This window comes from Lepidochelys olivacea (genome assembly GCF_965140295.1).
Source record: "Lepidochelys olivacea isolate rLepOli2 genome assembly, chromosome: 2".
NCBI classification, from domain to species: Eukaryota; Metazoa; Chordata; order Testudines; family Cheloniidae; genus Lepidochelys; species Lepidochelys olivacea.
The window spans coordinates 46,104,305-46,122,964 of NC_140412.1; the positions used below are offsets into that span (position 1 = coordinate 46,104,305).

Genomic DNA, 18,660 nt, shown 5'->3' on the forward strand with positions numbered 1-18,660 from the left:
TAGAGTAGCTCCTGTAAAGTCTATTCTCTGAACTGAAGATGGTATGGGGTTTCTTTGTGGTTGATAAGGAGGCCCAGAAACTGGAATAAAATTAATGCTCTGGATGTTGCCTCCTGGGCCTCTTGGATGACAGACTATGACAAAGTGGGAATTTTATGTAATATTTTTATGACACCTGTGTGTTCCTCAATTTTCCCTATATTCATAGATTCATAGATATTTAGGTCAGAAGGGACCATTATGATCATCTAGTCTGACCTCCTGCACAATGCAGGCCACAGAATTTCACCCACCACTCCTAAAAAAGACCTCACACCTATATCTGTGCTATTGAAGTCCTCAAATTGTAGTTTGAAGACCTCAAGGAGCAGAGAATCCTCCAGCAAGTGACCCGTGCCCCATGCTACAGAGGAAGGCGAAAAACCTCCAGGGCCTTCCAATCTGCCCTGGAGGAAAATTCCTTCCCGACCCCAAATATGGCGATCAGCTAAACCCTGAGCATATGGGCAAGATTCATCAGCCAGATACTACAGAAAATTCTTTCCCGGGTAACTTGGATCTTACCCCATCTAAAAACCCATCACAGGCCATTGGGCCTATTTACCATGAATATTTAATTACCAAAACCATGTTATCCCATCATACCATCTCCTCCATAAACTTATCGAGTTTAATCTTAAAGCAAGATAGATCTTTTGCCCCCACTACTTCCCTCAGAAGGCTATTCCAAAACTTCACTCCTCTGATGGTTAGAAACCTTCGTCTAATTTCTAATCTAAATTTCCTAGTGGCCAGTTTATATCCATTTGTTCTTGTGTCCACATTGGTACTGAGTTTAAATAATTCCTCTCCCTCTCTGGTATTTATCCCTCTGATATATTTATAGAGAGCAATCATATCTCCCCTCAACCTTCCTTTAGTTAGGCTAAACAAGCCAAGCTCCCTGAGTCTCCTTTCATAAGACAAGTTTTCCATTCCTCGGATCATCCTAGTAGCCCTTCTCTGTACCTGTTCCAGTTTGAATTCATCCTTCTTAAACATGGGAGACCAGAACTGCACACAGTATTCCAGGTGAGGTCTCACCAGTGCCTTATATAACGGTACTAAAACCTCCTTATCCCTACTGGAAATACCTCTCCTGATGCATCCCAAGACGACATTAGCTTTTTTCACAGCCATATCACATTGGCAGCTCATAGTCATCCTATGATCAACCAATACTCCAAGGTCCTTTTCCTCCTCCGTTACTTCTAGTTGATGCGTCCCTAGCTTATAACTAAAATTCTTGTTATTAATCCCTAAATGCATGACCTTACACTTCTCACTATTAAATTTCATCCTATTCCTATTACTCCAGTTTACAAGGTCATCCAGATCCTCCTGTAGGGTATCCCTGTCCTTCTCTAAATTAGCAATACCTCCCAGCTTTGTATCATCTGCAAACTTTATTAGCACACTCCCACTTTTTGTGCCCAGGTCAGTAATAAAAAGATTAAATAAAAGATTATATGCTGCATTATTACCCAGTGAGTGGAAAAGGACTGTTTGTTCTCAGCGCAGGCGAAGAGAGATAGGTATGAATGTCATTTAGCTGTCTGAGCTGGGACGGGTCATTAAAAAGAAACAGCCGAGGTTGACCCCATATCAATGGAGAATCCAAGAAAACAACAGAAAACCCAAACACCAGGACACTGACACCTAGCAACCAACGAATCACAGGGAGAGAGGTTTCTCTACCCCACAGCAGGAAAACTGAGCTGTATTTTCCAGCTTGAAAACAAAGGACTGGGAAGGTCTTGGTTGGGGGATAAGCGTTGGCTGCTGGAAGGTGTTGGGGACTCTCACCTGGGATCTGACCAAGAAGGTCAGATTGAGAGACAGACACAGCTTGAACAATGGGGTTCACTACAGCTTGGTTTGGCTCTGGGCTAACCAAATTGGTCTATGCTTTAATATTCATTTGCTAACCTAAGGACGTCCTATGATGTGTTCCAGCTGACTATTAAACCCTACCATTTTGTCGATGCTGTTTGTGTCACTGCAAATGCTTGGTGAGCTGCATTAATCCCTGAAGAGTGCATAAGTCTCTACCAGGAATCTATCGCGGTTGGACTCACTGAACAGAGTTCACCATGTTAAGCAGGAGTGCTGAAGCCCCAGAAGTTCAGTCTCAGAAAGTAGAGAGGCCATGTGGCTTAACCTGGAGAAAGAGTGAGATCACTTGAGGTCTGGCACACTGAAGTGGTTCCTCCAAGAAACTGCCCCAAAGCTAGGGGAGTAGCACCAATCTTGTGGATCCATGACACAGGTCCCTGAGAAGCCAGTCACCAGATATGGGAAAAATCTATATTCCCTACTGACATAGATGGGCTGCTGAGAGACTCTTTGTGAACATTCTTGGGGAAATGGAGAGGCCGAAAGGAAGAACCTGATACAGATAAAAGAAAAGGAGAGCTACTGCTTATGCTCAAATAAATTTGTTAGTCTCTAAGGTGCCACAAGTACTCCTTTTCTTTTTGCGAATACAGACTAACATCGCTGCTACTCTGAAACTTGATATAGATAGTGATCTTCCCATACCACAAATCTTAGGAAATGCTTGTGTGACACATGGATGGCTACATGGAAGAGGTGTCCTGCAGATTGAGGGTAGGGAACCAGTCTCCTGGATCTAAGGATGGAATTATGATGGCTAGTGTCACCATTCTGAAGTGTTGTACTAGGACGCAGTTGTGCTGGTTCCAGAGATCAAGGATTGGTTTCCACCATTCTCCTTTCTGGAGAACCAGGAAGTAATTGGAATAGAACCCTCTTCCGATGAACTCCTGAAGGGGTTCTGAGTCTTAGGAAAAGTGTACTGATGGTAGCAGAATGGTCTCGATATTTGAGCGGTTTGGGATCTCCTAAACTGTCTTCTCATTGCAGGCACATAAATTCCCAGTAATAGCAGCATTGCCCTGGAATCCTTGACTGTGTGGACAGAGGAGTCTATATGCTCGCTAAAGACCTTAGGTCATTCAAATAGGAGATGTTCCGCCGTGTTATGACCTTCTCTTGGAAGTCCTGAGGATTGGAACCAGAATGCTCTCCTGGAAGGTTTTGAAATCTTTTGCATAGGAGGGTACTGGTGGTATTACCACTTCATCTGGAAACGAAGAGGACCTTCCAGAAGGTGAAATCTCCTCGGTCAGAGACTCCAGTTCCTCTTGTATATCTTCCAGTACTGGAGAAGTGTTGGGTACTAAGCTCCACAGTGCTGATGTATGCTGTACAATAGGATGGTTTGTAGAAGCCGGTCGCTGGTACAGTACTGGTGGGTACTGGTGCTTTCTCTTAGATATCTGATGAAGCTGGTTGCCATAGTGGCCTCACGGGTCCAGTAACTGAAGGGGATAACGGAAAGAACCCCAATGACAATCAATCTCTGGGCCTATGATATCTGGTGGGTTCCCCAGGCTTATCTTCATGCAAAGGGCTCACGGGGGTAGTGGAATCCATGTACAGAAATCTGAGTCTGTGCAGTCTTCCCCTGAAATAAAGAGGGCGGGGGGGAGCTCCAGTGTCCCTATTGGTACTGAAGACTGGAGGTTTAAATCCGTCCCAACGTGCTGCTTTTGTAGCAGTAGCATGGAGATGGTACTGGCAGATCCCTCCATAATTGGTGATTCAGGTTCATCAGCAATGAGACCCTCTGAAGAAAGAAACCTGGAAAGATGTTGAGAGCTCTGATGTCTTCACCCAAAGTTAGAGTCAGTATGAGGTGGTGAGATAGAGGCTTCCGCATTACAAGATTATTATAGTGTCCTGTCTCTTTCAGAGGTACTACAAAATACCAATACTGGCATGAATGGTAGCCCTGTGTGTCTCACTATGCTGCCAGGGAGCAGATGGTGCCACTGCACTAGCTGCTCTTTTGGTAGGCACATTCAAGTGGAGCTTCTTTCTCAGTACCAACACCTCAGTACCAAACTCACTCAGAGCCTCTACTGTACCCTTACGGGGACGAGAGGTCTCCCGAGAGTGGGTCATGTGCGATGATCTACCCCATTCTTTATTTCCAAGTTGGGAGAGGTATATTTCCTCTTTTCTGAAGTCTTATTGTCCAGAGCTGCAGATGAAGCAGCAACAGTGACCTGGGCTGTCTTTGACATAGATGTCAATGTACAGAGTAAGAGGGCCTCCAGGAGCTAAGGCACGGTCCATTAGTATAAGCTTAAGTCTATCCTATCTGCCTTCTTGGCTCTACCCTTCAAACACAGATAGACCCCTCAAACACGGACAGAGAAAGGACCTGTGGCAACTCTTATCGGTCTTAAACCCTGAGGTCTTGGGCACAATTATGCTCCAACACAAAAAATCGGAGAAGAGGAAGGAGCTTGACCCCCCCCTTGACCAACACAAAATAAAGGGAAATAAAGGTATAATGAAATTAATTAAAAGAACAAAATTACTAAAACAAATAAGTAAAACAACAATTCACAAGTTAAGGTGGGATGCTGAATACAGCAGGCAGTAGAACTCTCCATCTCATGCTACAGGCAGTTGAGAACAGAGTGGTGATGGGCTCGTGCCTTCCTATATTCCCTCGTTTAGAGCAGGCACTGCTTTGTGCGGGAGCAGGCCTGCGAATACTACTTTGCAATCTCTGTTTGAGAGCACACAGGGATATGTACTTGAAGAAGAAGGTATGTTATACACAGCACCACTTAGAGACTGAACAGTATGGTACAGCTTAGTATTCCATTACATCTGTCCCTTTAAGTTCTACATTCCTACCATTTATAAAATTTACACTATCATGCTGTCTTTGAAGTTCAATATGGATCAGTCTGTTAGTCTCTGAATCATACTGCTTATCTAGTTACATGACCCAAACGCATCACAGCTTGATCGTCTGACTGTCCATTAGTTGCACTGACTGGCTGCTGTTGGTATGGAATCTCTAAGTCGTCGTCGTCTTGTTCCACATCCACCATCTATAGAGTTTGCTCTGTTGATTGTTCTTTTTGAGGGACACGCCACAGATGTTGAAGGTTTCTACTGAACTCTCCAAGTCTGTTGTTCTCAATAGCATAGGATATTGGCAATGAATTATTTTTCTTTACTACAGCTGTAGTTGTCTATCCTTTTTCTCCATCCAATTTGACACAAACACAGTCACCAGATTCTGGGCCCAGAAGTTCTCAAACTGAGTGAGGCCTGTTGTAAAAGTATACATAATTCTTTAAAAAGAAAAGGAGTACTTGTGGCACCTTAGAGACTAACCAATTTATTTGAGCTTAAGCTTTCGTGAGCTCCAGCTCACTTCATCGGATGCATTCAGTGGAAAATACAGTGAGGAGATTTATATACACACAGAACATGAAAAAATGCAGGTGTACTTTTCTGACGCTGGTCTCCATGAGTCCATAGCATCCACATCCTTTACATAATTTTTGAGCTCATGAGTAATTGAGTACAATACTAAGCTCCATGAGAGAGTGTCTGCTACTATTAGATTTCTCCCAGAAACGTATTTAGCAATTGTATTAAACTGAATTGACCTTTTCAATATATGGTGGCATCTCAACAGCACTTAATCCAGTTCTTTTCTGCTGATCACTGGTTTATGATCTAAGTGTAAATTAATCCAATCTGCACAGATATCTGTAAAAGTTCTCATATGCCCATACGTTTGCTAGGCACTCCTTTTCAATCTGTGCACATAGTTTTTCTGCTTCTGTTTAGTGTGTGTGAGCAACTTTCAACTGGCTTCCACCCAGATCCATGTTGTTGCAACAATACACCACCTAGGCCATAGCTGCTTGCATCAACCTTGGCCACTGTGGGTTTGTTCACATCATAATACTTGAGAATCAGATAATGTTGAGATAATTTCCTTAATGATCTCTCACTCTCACATATTGGGAGACAGACAAGTCCTCGCTTACAGACAGGCCCCCAACCTGAAGCAAATACTCACCAGCAACCACACACCACACAACAAAAACATTAACCCAGGAACCTATCCTTACAACAAAGCCCAATGCCAACTCTGTCCACATATTTATTCAAGTGAGACCATCATAGGACCTAATCACATTAGCCATGCCATCAGGGGCTCGTTCACCTGCACATCTACCAATGTGATATATGCCATCATGTGCCAGCAATGCTCCTCTGCCACGTACATTGGCCAAACCAGACAGTCTCTACGCAAAAGAATAAATGGACACAAATCTGACATCAGGAATCATAAACCGGTAGGAGAACACTTCAACCTCTCTGGCCACTCAGTAAAAGACTTAAGGGTGGCAATTTTGCAACAGAAAAGCTTCAAAAACAGACTCCAACGAGAAACTGCTGAGCTTGAATTAATATGCAAACTAGATACTATTAACTTGGGTTTGATAGAGACTGGGAGTGGCTGGGTCATTACACATATTGAATCTATTTCCCCATGTTCTCACACCTTCTTGTCAACTGTCTAAATGGGCCGTCTTGATTATCACTACAAAAGTTTTTTTCTCCTCCTGATAATAGCTAATCTTAATTAATTAGACTCTTACAGTTTGTATGGCAATTTCCACCTTCTCTGTATGTATATATACATATATCTTCTTACTATATGTTCCATTCTACGCATCCAATGAAGTGGGCTGTAGCCCACGAAAGCCTATGCTCTAATAAATTTGTTAGTCTCTAAGGTGCCACAAGTACTCCTGTTCTTTTTGCGGATACAGACTAACACGGCTTCTACTCTGAAACTTAAGAATGGCTGAGGTTAGCTTAAATAAGATATGTTACACACAGCACTACCTAGTGGCTGAACAGTATAATACATTTTAGCATTTCATTATAGCCAAAACCCTCCCAGTCCAAGAATACCAACCAGAAGACCCTGTCAAAATCAAACTTTTCCTCAGGACATGGTTGAGGGGAACTGTGACAAATTCAGATCTGGTTTAGTTCTATCTGCATTCTGGATGCATTTCAAAATTTGATCTCTATCATTCTGAGAAAAACTGAGATCCTTTACAATGTATCCTTCCCGAGGAAAGAAAACTGTTTGAAGCAGCCTATTCACTAGTTTCCTAAGGACATCCACAGCTGCTGCATCCATTACTCAGCACCAGATACATTTTGGCAAGAGTTTGATCTTAACAGTGTCTGTGATGTGACATGTTTCACATATGTTTTTTGAGAAGCATTCTCTCAATCTTTTTTCCATATTGAAGTTTCTGTTTGCTTATTGATGGAATAATCCCTATAAATCCACAGTACCTTGATAGTATGACAGCTGATTAAATTTGCATATTTTCATGTTTAAGTATCCTGTTTATCTCTAAGTTGTCATTTTCAAGGGGAGCCTCAACAACTCCAGCATTCACACATTTAAAAACTCACTGTAAACAACTGCAACCCAGCAGTTCTAAATTAAGTTAAAAGGCATGTGCCAAGGCAGATTTCTTAATCTTGAAAATGTTTTTCCTTTTTGTTTTTTGCAATAAAATCTTGAGAACTCTGCTTCCTTACTAAAACTTTATTCCCTCCACTGTGTGTATGCTAGTTTGTTGTTGTATGTTCTCAGGAATTGATCTTTCTTGGTGATTTAGGAAAAAAGAGAGCTAAAGCAGAGACTTGGAGAAAAGAGGAGATATAAGGAATTTTTAAAAATATTTTTCAAGAGAAAGAAATATAGATCAAATTTTGGGTCATGTAACTCTAACAAAGTTCCTTTACCTTTTTTTTCTTAATACTGAAATTTGATCTAATAATCAACAACTGGGACAGGTGTCACACCATTGTTTTTAATTAGTGTTTTAGAATCCTCCTCCCTCTCGCTTACCATTGTTTTCAGCCTTGTCACTCAAAATGTTTCAGCGTGCCAAATAGTAAATCCTCTTGGGCAAACTCTCAACTTTTTAGTCCAAGATAACCCAGATTCAAGACATAATTCAGATATCAAAAAATGAATGATTTGAATGGGAGAGTCTCACTAATGAGGTAAAAAGAAAAGGAGGACTTGTGGCACCTTAGAGACTAACCAATTTATTTGAGCATAAGCTTTCATGAGCTACAGCTCACTTTATCAGATGCATTCAGGTACGGATGTGGGTACCTGCATGAAAGACCCCCTAAGCTTATTTTTACCAGCTTAGGTTAAAACTTCCCCAAGGTACAAACTTTTACCTTTTGTCCTTGGACCTTATGCTGCCACCACCAGTGTTACACAAAGAACAGGGAAAGAGCCCACTTGGAAACATCTTTCCCCTCAAAATATTTTCCACTGAATGCATCTGATGAAGTGAGCTGTAGCTCAAGAAAGCTTATGCTCAAATAAATTGGTTAGTCTCTAAGGTGCCATAAGCCCTCCTTTTCTTTTTGCGGATACAGACTAACATGGCTGCTACTCTGAAACTAATGAGGTAATAACTGTCAGGCATGTTGCTAACTGAACTATTAAGAAGACTGGATGGATGCATACTTGAAAAGTCATGTGGACACAGCAGAAACTGAGAGGCAGAATGGTTTATTAGATATGGCATTGGACTAGGAATCTGGAGAGGTGGGCTCTGTTTCTAGCACAGCCACTAACGTGCTGTTTGATTTTGGGCATGTCACTGCACCCATAGGTGCTCAAACTGGAGAAGCGAGGGGGAGGGGAGTGCTGCCACATCCTCTGGCTTGAAGTGGTTTCCATTATATACAGGCTTTACAGTTTGGATCAATGGCTCGAAGCACTGACACAATAAAAACTGTTATAGAACCCCTGACTGCACCTCTGTTTCCCATCTAACTTTTGGTCTGTCTGTCTGTTTGAGCAGGGTGTTTCTGATTTTGTATGTGTAGAGTACCTGGCACAATGGAGCCCTGATCTCACCTGGAACCCACAGGAACTATTGTAATACAAAGTAATCATAACTATAATGGAAAATAAGCAAAAAATTTGCAATCTGTGATTGGGAGGATAAAAGACAGGTGAGAATGCAAGTTCAGAAAACAGTCTCTTGAGGTAGGATCATTCCATCTACTTCTCAAGTGCATCCTGACCAAGGTGATCTTGGCTGAGAGGTGTTTAAAGTGGTCTGTGCCAGCTCCATGCAACCCACCTCCCTTTTCCCACCACATGTGGGTGCACTGTGAAAAATCAGGCTCAGGATGAGCAGATGGGACTGAATCATGGCTGGGAAGGGGCACATGCACATACAGAGTGCCAAAGGGTTGCAGAGAAATAGAAAATCAAACAGAAGGAAAGAGACAAGTAGTAACTGTTTGGAAACCACTGGTCACTAGTAGATCCCCCCAAACCTGTGGGACTCAGGCAGCTTTTCCCATGAGAGACAAACTCCAACAGAAGATGAGCTTCCATAAATTGAAATTTACAGAATTTCATATCCATGGAACCAAAGATAACCATTGACTAGAACCCTTAATTTTTTACATAAACTTTATATTCTTCATACATAATAGAAACCCATAAAGAGACCCAAAGCACGAGATCTCCATGGCATATATTTCCACTGGTTTTAAAAATGGCCATGTAATTGTAATTTTTTGAGTGCACTTACTCTTATAACCTTTGTAACAAACTATGGGAGATAAAAAATATATAGATTAATAAGGGACAGAAGAATCGAGGAAGAGTACACTTACACAATCAGCTTCTGTTTTGAATTCACATTCCACTTCTTTCATATTTTTCAAACTCAGTGTCTTTGCTCTGTAAGCAATACAGGGAGAAAAGCTGTAAAGCAGATCATCAGTAATCTTGAATATGGGTAGGTAGAGATACAGGCCTAAAATATAACATAGAGAGCTACAGTGTTCTAACAATAGAATTGCTATATATATTTTCGCATGTTTAAAGTACATTTCATATTGTAATCACTCTATAAAAATCAGGACAGCCAGTTACTAGGAAAAATATCCTTCAGGTGTACAAATGCTAGATAGGCTTAGGTTGGTTCTGTAGCCTCTTTAAATTCTGAAAAGTTGTTATAGTATATTACTTTAAATTGAAAAGTAAAAGTACAGAAATCTTAAAATAAGAAAAATGGGACTTTTTTGAAAAATAATAATCTTCAATTATGTAAATGTTACTCCTGTTATGCCTCTGATACTATATTAATAGGCACTGACTCCAAGGGTGCTTTGGGGCTGGAGCACCCCCAGAAAAAAAATAGTGGGTGCTCAGCACCCACTGGTGGTGCCCTCCTTCCCAGTAGCGTAGCTAGGCCCTCACCGACCCCAAGTGGCGCCTTTTTAATTCTTTGGCGCCTTTTACAGTGTGAAGGAGCCAGTGAAGGACCCCACGCGAAAGTGCTGCTGAAGACCCAGAGCACCGCTGGGTGAGTACCAGGGGGAGGTGCCTTTTTTTTTTTTAATCTCCGCTCCCCCTGTTTTTTCCACCTGGCTAAGCCACTGCTCCGCCTCCTGCCAGCAGCGGGCCCTGCCGATCAGCGCGTCCCCTCCTCCACAGTGTCTCCAGCCTGCCCGCTGCAGAACAGCTGTTCAGCGATGTGCACGAGGTGCTGGAGGGGCAGGACAGGAGGCAGTAAGAAGGGGGGGGGAGGCCGAACATGGTGGGAAGCAGTGGCGTGGGAGTGGAGCGGGGACAGGAAGAGGTGGGGTGGGGGGCCCAGGGCAAGTGCCCCAGATGCCAGGGAGTGGAAGGGGCGGGGAGGCCAGGAGTGGAAGGGACAGGACCAGCTCCTTCCGGCCACTCAGAGACTGCTCTGCAGTGTGGCGGGCTGGGGCTGCCTGAGAGGGCCTGGCTGGGGAAGTGGCTTCCACGCACTGCCCAGCTTCAGGTGCCTGTGGGGTGAGCGAGCTAGAGACTCCCTCCCCACAGCACGTTTCTGGCTCACTCAGCAGTGGTTCCCGGCAGCCGAGCCCAGGCAGGGAACAGAAGCTGCCTCCCCAACCAGGCTCTCTCAGGCAGCTGCGGGCTGCAGAGCAGTGACCAGGAGGAGCCAGCATTAGAAGCGGCTCCCTCCTGCTCCCCCCCGGGCTCCTGCCTGCCGTGGGGGAGGAGAGGGGCTAGGTGCAGTGGGAGGACAGAGTGTTCCTCCTACAGGTAATGTGGGTTGGGAGAGAGTGGTGGCCCCAGGGCGAGGTTGGCAGGTGGGGGGACACGTGACCTCCCCTTTAGATCATGCCCCGGCCAGCATGGGAGGCACCAGTCGTCCCTCAGGGCTCGGGGACCTTCTGCCTTTCATCATCCTTATTACAATGATGATCACATGGGACCTGATTCAAAAGACTCCCATTGACTTCAGTTGGTGTTGGTTCAGACTTATGGCCAAACTTTGGGCCAAATTCCCCCCTGTGGAAAACCAAACACCCAGTCACAAGATATAACTGAAATCAGAATTTGGCCTTTTCCTTACTAACAGGACTTTCCAAACATGTACATTTTGTTCATTAATAAGTAATTTCTAGCTGTTATGCAGTGCTGGTCATCAGTGGATCTCAAACAGGAGGCTGCCAAAACTGCACTGATTAATTCAATCAGAAGTCATCTACTGTAATTATAATCACTGAGCATTTTTATCCTATTTTCACCCTAATCCTGCATCATGCAAATCATTCTGGAAGGACAGACCCCATACCCAGCAGGAGCCCCATTAGTTCAACATGCATTGAATCAGGCTCTCTATACTGTACTTAACTTCAATGAAGTTCTGCATGCATGCTGGCAACCCGTCACATGGGGTTGGTAACTTATAAGTTCATTGGTTTACCAGCATTGGGAGGATCACTGACCTCAAAGAATATTTTCCTTTATTCAAAACCTAAGCATAGTTATTTAGTTGCACTGTGAAAATAATACATATTAATATGTGCTATTTGTAGTTTTTTTCCCATTGTTTATTTTTTGGAACTTATACACAGAATTTTCAGTGTGTGGATTTTTTTTCTTTAGGCACTGGAATGGTTTTCCTATTGGTTTTTATTACAACATTTTAAAATGTGTAGAATGTCAGCTGGCATCTCCTTCAGTACAGTAGCTAGAGGTTGATGACAACACTCAGTAACGAAGGCTTGCCGGATACCCTGTACTTTTCAGTGAGCAAAAAAAGGCTCTAATGGCAGGAAATTTGTATTGATCTTATTATTGATCTTACCCTAGCTTTGGTTTATGTGTCATAGAGATTTGTAATTATTTTAAAAAATCATAAAATAATTTCACGTTATGAAACTGTTTTAGAATTCTTTAATGTCCAGGAAATGTACCGGTCTGACTGGTTTTCTTTTTATTTGTAAGTATACATTCCTTTTTATAAGAGCATTAAGACACTCCAAGCAGTGCATTTCAAGGCCATTATTGTACTTAGTAGTTAGGGCATTATAAAAATAATCACTCATTTTTAGTGTCCCTATATCTACAATTTTCTGTTAGTTACAAAAAATGAGGTTTCATTATTTAACCCAGTGTATTGTACATCTATACTGAGAGTGGAGCAATATATGTCACAATGATTTGCTTCTAGAACATTTCAAGAACAAATGATGTCTCACCTTTGGAAGCGGAAAATCACTATAACTATAGTGCAGACAACTCCATACAATAGTCCCACGTTAGCAGCAAAGCAAACTGTAAATACATAGGTACTAACCCATATGCTCTTCAACGAAGGAAACAAAAGACACAGTTAGTTTAAGCTCTCCATAAAGCTGTATAATTATTTTTAATTGGGAATAAATATGTTTAAAGTTACCAGCAAGAGGCTTAAATTAGAACGATAACTAGAGATTGCAGCCAGACATCTCTGAACTGGCAAATGAGGAAAACTGAATTATCCATTAAAATTTTACCTCGCCCTCTGAGAACACAAATGATCTGACACTCTAACAAGTTTAGGGTCATGGAAGTCCATTTCTGAAGTCCTTGTAATGACATACATTGCTACAGTAGCAATGTTATTCAGGCTGAACACAACTTGGTTTTTGCCAAGGCTCTATACATTTCATTTTCCAGGTTGGCAAGTTAATGACAACTTGTTCACTGCACACATTTTAAAAAACCTGCCTCCTTTTACACAGTGCCACATGCAGTATGAACTAGGGGTTCTTTTTCACAGTGAAATAGGAAAGGAATTATAAATTAACACTTATTCTACTCTATAACTGGTTTAACGATCAGCAGAATGTGTAAACATGATTGCTCCTAATAATTAAAGGTCATTTGTAAAACTTTTGACAAAACGTATGCTCATCTATTGCAATATATGTTGGAAACTTAGCCAGGCTAAGTGAGTGATTCAGCGCATTACGTTTTAAAGGCCACATTTTTCAGCCAGGCCTCTCAGTAACTTCCAAGTGAGCACATGCAAACACAGATTCACAGGTACAAACACACTTTAAAAACTCCTACATTGGTACTCTTAAAAGGAGTCAGACTGTCCTGTCAGTTACACATGCACACTAGACAGTACCCAAGTGTTAGAATTTGCAACAGTATTCATTCATTCATTCGTGTGCATGCAAGTGTAAACATTGTTCAAGAGCGCATATACATATTTACAGAGGCACAATAATGTCAAAAAGGAATTTTACACCTTCAGAAGTAGAGGCCCAGGCTGAAGATTTGCACCTCGGAACTGACTTTGTTTTCATTCTTAATGTAGGTCCAACAGCTCTGCTCTGTTATGAAACCCCAGAAAGTATTATGCTGCTCATGTCACAATTACTATAGAAGTTTGCTGGAGCATGGATCAAGCCAGGAGTGGTCAGAGATTGTTAACATCTTTTTTAAAAGTATATTTCACTGGTATGCAAAACTGTTGCCACATGTAACTGGGTCCTTCAATAAAGGGAGCAGAGTCAAAGGGCATCTGGACTGGTTACCTGCTGCCCAACTGGGCTCAAGGAAAGGCAGCGGGAACTTATAAAGGGGAGGACAGCTGTAGGTGGGCTAGGCCGACACCTGCAGACACTGCAGGGAATAAGAAGGTTCCTTCAGGGCCAAGAGTTAACAAGCATCAAAAAGGAAGCCTGTGGAGGAGGCCAAACTCCAGGGAAGAAGTGCCAAGAGAGCAGGAAGACAGACCCTCAGCGAGGAAGAACTGTGCCCAGTTTGGGATTGGGATGAAATAAACAAAATTTTAAAGAAAGGATAGGCCCTCAGGGAGGAGGGTGGGAGAGAATGCTGGGCAATAACAGCTGAGCCAGCTTTCTGGTCACTGAGCTTCAATTAAACACTGCAGAACAGACCTCGTTAAGAAGAACTGTACCTACCTAATGGGGGAGGGGGGAAGAAAGGGGGTGGCGGAGAGCTGGGAGGCTAATTAAGCCACTAGGCAAAGAAAGGAAGTAGGGAGAGAGAGATTGATCTTCCCCGCTTACCTCTAGGGCTGAAGGCTCCCAACGTCTGTGGGAATAAGGCTGAATGGTGTACAAGGGTGGTGGGAATCAACATTGTAAATAAACTGCACTGGATGTTTTATCAGCCTGAAGGTCTCTGAGAAGTATGTGGACTTGAGCAGGGGCAGGAGCAAGTGAGCCTGCGACATGTGGGGGCTTGTCTGGGATCTTCGCCAGCACAAGGTTTCGTGGCCTGGATGATGGAGGAGACCTTGCAATGGCTGGTAAAACAGTAAGAAGAAATGCAGAAGACCCTGCAAAGATTTGAACAATCCCACCAACATGGAAAAGCAAGCTTTGCTTACCTGGCAGGCAGAGCAACAGAATAGCTTGCAAGATTTCATAAGGGAACAAACTAATGTGCAGCAGCAGCTCCTACAGAAGGTGGTGAGTCCCATGGTGGGGGATGATGCCTGGATACAGGGCCTAGGACTACATAAGATTGGCCCTGCAGGTGACCCTGATGCATTCCTGGGCACTTTGGAGAGGATCACTATGGGTGCAGGTTGGGACAGAGCAACCTGGGCTCTGCGGCTGGCTCCCTATCTGGCAAAGGAAGCCCAAGCGGCCTATATGGCTATGAGTGAGGAGCAGGCCAGGAATTATGAGGTGATGAGGGCAACCATCTTGGATCAGGTGAGTCTGTCCACTGAGAAGTACCACCAGAAGTTCTGATCCACAAGGTGGACTGGGCGTTTACAGGCCCAGGCATTCACCCAAGGCTTTATGGACTGGCCACCTGCTGGTTGAGACCAGATACCCAAGCAGTGGGGGAAATAATGGATGCTGTAGGGCTAGAACAGTTCCTTCAAGTCCTCCCCAAGAACCTGTGAGCGTGGGTTAGATGGCATCGACCAGGTAAAGTGGATTCAGCTGTGAAATTGACGGAGGAATACACAGGGCCAGACTTTTCTGGGAAAGAGGGACAACCGTATAAGGGTCTAGAGCTTGGGAGGAATACTGGAGAACACACAGCAGGAAGGGGTGTAGAGAGCAAGAAAGAAGAACCCCAAGGAGTTCTGGCTGGGGTTCAACCCGTTACATGTTATTAGTGTGGGTGACAGAGACACACAAAAAGGGACTGCCTGTATATGGACTGTGGTTTTGCTGAGTTTTGTGGCTGGGCTGGGACTAGGAGGAAACTCCAGCGTGGCCTTGTGGATACAGCCTCAGCTTGCTCCCTTCTCCAGAGGGAGCTGGCGAAGCCTCACTGTATGATTTCTGAAGCAACTATCCCCATGGACACATTCTATGTTCATTAGAGAAAAGACTGAGCCCATAGGAGAAACCGTATAAGCCCCTAGTCAACAGCACCCAAGCCAGGAGGAAAGGAGAGTTCCCCAGGCAACTGAAGGTGGGGGGTTGGGAATTAAGGAAGCCCAAGCTCCTTATTGAGGGACTGATGGAGTCATAGAATATCAGGGTTGGAAGGGACCTCAGGAGGTCATCTAGTCCAACCCCCTGCTCAAAGCAGGACCAATCCCCAACTAAATCATCCCAGCCAGGGCTCTGTCAAGCCTGACCTTAAAAACCTCAAAGGAAGGAGATTCCACCACCTCCCTAGGTAACCCATTCCAGTGCTTCACCACCCTCCTAGTGAAATAGTTTTTCCTAATATCCAACCTAAAACTCCACACCATCCTCCAGATCATTAAGGAAGATATTGAACAAAACTGGCCCCAGGACCAACCCTTGGGGCACTCCACTTGATACCGGCTGCGAACTAGACATGGAGCCATGGATCACTACCCGTTGAGCCCAACAATCTAGCCAGCTTTCTATCTACCTTATAGTCCATTCATCCAGCCCATACTTCTTTAACTTGCTGGCAATAATACTGTGGGAGACAGTGTCAAAAGCTTTGCTAAAGTCAAGGAATAACACATCCACTGCTTTCCCCTCATCCACAGAGCCAGTTATCTTGTCAAAGAAGGCAATTAGTCAGGCATGACTTGCCCTTGGTGAATCCATACTGACTGTTCCTGATCACTTTACTCTCCTCTAGGTGCTTCAGAATTGATTCCTTGAGGCCCTGCTCCATGATTTTTCCAGGGACTGAGGTGAGGCTGACTGGCCTGTAGTTCCCCGGATGCTCCTTCTTCCCTTTTTTTAAAGATGGGCGCTACATTAGCCTTTTTCCAGTCGTCCGGGACCTCCCCCGATCGCCATGAGTTTTCAAAGATAATGGACAATGGCTCTGCAATCACATCTGCCAACTCCTTTGGCACTCTCGGATGCAGCGCATCCAGCCCCATGGACTTGTGCTCGTCCAGCTTTTCTAAATAGTCTCAAACCACTTCTTTCACCACTGAGGGCTGCTCACCTCCTCCCCATACTGTGTTGCCCAGGACAGCAGTGTGGGAGCTGACCTTGTCTGTGAAGACTGAGGCAAGAAAAGCATTGAGTACATTCGCTTTTTCCACATCCTCTGTCACTAAGTTGCCTCCCTCATTCAGTCAGGGGCCCACACTTTCCTTGACTTTCTTCTTGTTGCTAACATACCTGAAGAAACCCTTCTTGTTACTCTTAACATCTCTTGTGGCACCTTAGAGACTAACCAATTTATTTGAGCATGAGCTTTCGTGAGCTACAGCTCACTTCATCGGATGCATACCGTGGAAACTGCAGCAGACTTTATATACACACAGAGAATATGAAACAATACCTCCTCCCACCCCACTGTCCTGCTGGTAATAGCTTATCTAAAGTGATCATCAGGTTGGGCCATTTCCAGCACAAATCCAGGTTTTCTCACCTTCCACCCCCCCACACAAATTCACTCTCCTGCTGGTGATAACCCATCCATGCCCTTCCACGGCATGCATCCGATGAAGTGAGCTGTAGCTCATGAAAGCTCATGCTCAAATAAATTGGTTAGTCTCTAAGGTGCCACAAGTACTCCTTTTCTTTTTGCGAATACAGACTAACACGGCTGTTACTCTGAAACTTAACCTCTCTTGTTAGCTGCAACTCCAAGTGTAATTTGGCCTTCCTGATTTCACTCCTGCATGCCTGAGCAATATTTTTATACTCATCCCTGCTCATTTGTCCAATCTTCCACTTCTTGTAAGCTTCTTTTTTTGTGTTTAAGATCAGCAAGGATTTCACTGTTAAGCCAAGCTGGTCACTTGCCATATTTACTATTCTTTCTACACATCGGGATGGTTTGGCCCTGTAACCTCAATAAGGATTCTTTAAAATAAAGCCAGCTCTCCTGGACTCGTTTCCCCCTCATGTTATTCTCCCAGGGGATCCTGCCCATCAGTTCTCTGAGGGAGTCAGTCTGGTTTTCTGAAGTCCAGAGTCCATATTCTGCTGTTCTCCTTTCTTCCTTGTGTCAGGATCCTGAACTCGACCATCTCATGGTCACTGCCTCCCAGATTCCCATCCACTTTTGCTTCCCCTACTAATTCTTCCTGGTTTGTGAGCAGCAGGTCAAGAAGAGCTCTGCCCCTAGTTGGTTCCTCCAGCACTTGCACCAGAAAATTGTCTCCTACACTTTCCAAAAACTTCCTGGATTGTCTGTGCACTGCTGTATTGCTCTCCCAGCAGATATCAGGGTGATTGAAGTCTCCCATGAGAACCAGGGCGTGTGATCTAGTAGCTTCTGCAAGTTGCCGGAAGAAAGCCTCATCCACCTCATCCCCCTGGTCCGGTGGTCTATAGCAGACTCCCACCACGACATCACCCTTGTTGCTCACACTTCTAAACTTAATCCAGAGACTTTCAGGTTTTTCTGCAGTTCCATACTGGAGCTCTGAGCAGTCATACTGCTCTCCTACATACAATGCAACTCCCCCACCTTTTCTGCCCTGCCTGTCCTTCCTGAACAGTTTATATCCGTCCATGACGGTACTCCAGTCATGTGAGTTATCCCACAAAGTCTCTGTTGTTCCAATCGCATCATAATTCCTTGACTGTGCCAGGATTTACAGTTCTTCCTGCTTGTTTCCCAGGCTTCTTGCATTTGTGTACAGGCACTTAAGAGAACTCGCTGATCATCCCTCTTTCTCAGTATGAGGCAGGAGCCCTCCCCTTTCGCGCTCTCCTGCTCATGCTTCCTCCCGGTATCCCACTTCCGCACTTACCTCAGGGCTTTGGTCTCCTTCTCCCGGTGAACCTAGTTTAAAGCCCTCCTCACTGGGTTAGCCAGCCTGCTTGCAAAGATGCTCTTCCCTCTCTTCGTTAGGTGGAGCCCATCTCTGCCTAGCACTCCTCCTTCTTGGAACACCATCCCATGGTCAAAGAATCCAAAGCCTTCTCTCCGACACCACCTGCATAGGCATTCGTTCTCTATGCAGGCCTTTTCCT

At 44.1% G+C, this 18,660-nt stretch overlaps 1 protein-coding gene across 1 annotated transcript in view; it reads right to left on the reverse strand.

The window, feature by feature from the left end:
- Positions 1–18,660, reverse strand: part of SLC26A7 (solute carrier family 26 member 7) — a 126,952-nt gene that overhangs the window by 27,572 nt on the left and 80,720 nt on the right. The window contains exons 11-12 of the mRNA XM_084618350.1: positions 12,505–12,611; positions 9,637–9,703 (exon numbers count right to left, since the gene is read on the reverse strand). Of these exons, the coding sequence (XP_084474476.1) occupies positions 9,637–9,703; positions 12,505–12,611 (174 nt within the window). The remainder of the gene's footprint in view (positions 1–9,636; positions 9,704–12,504; positions 12,612–18,660) is intronic.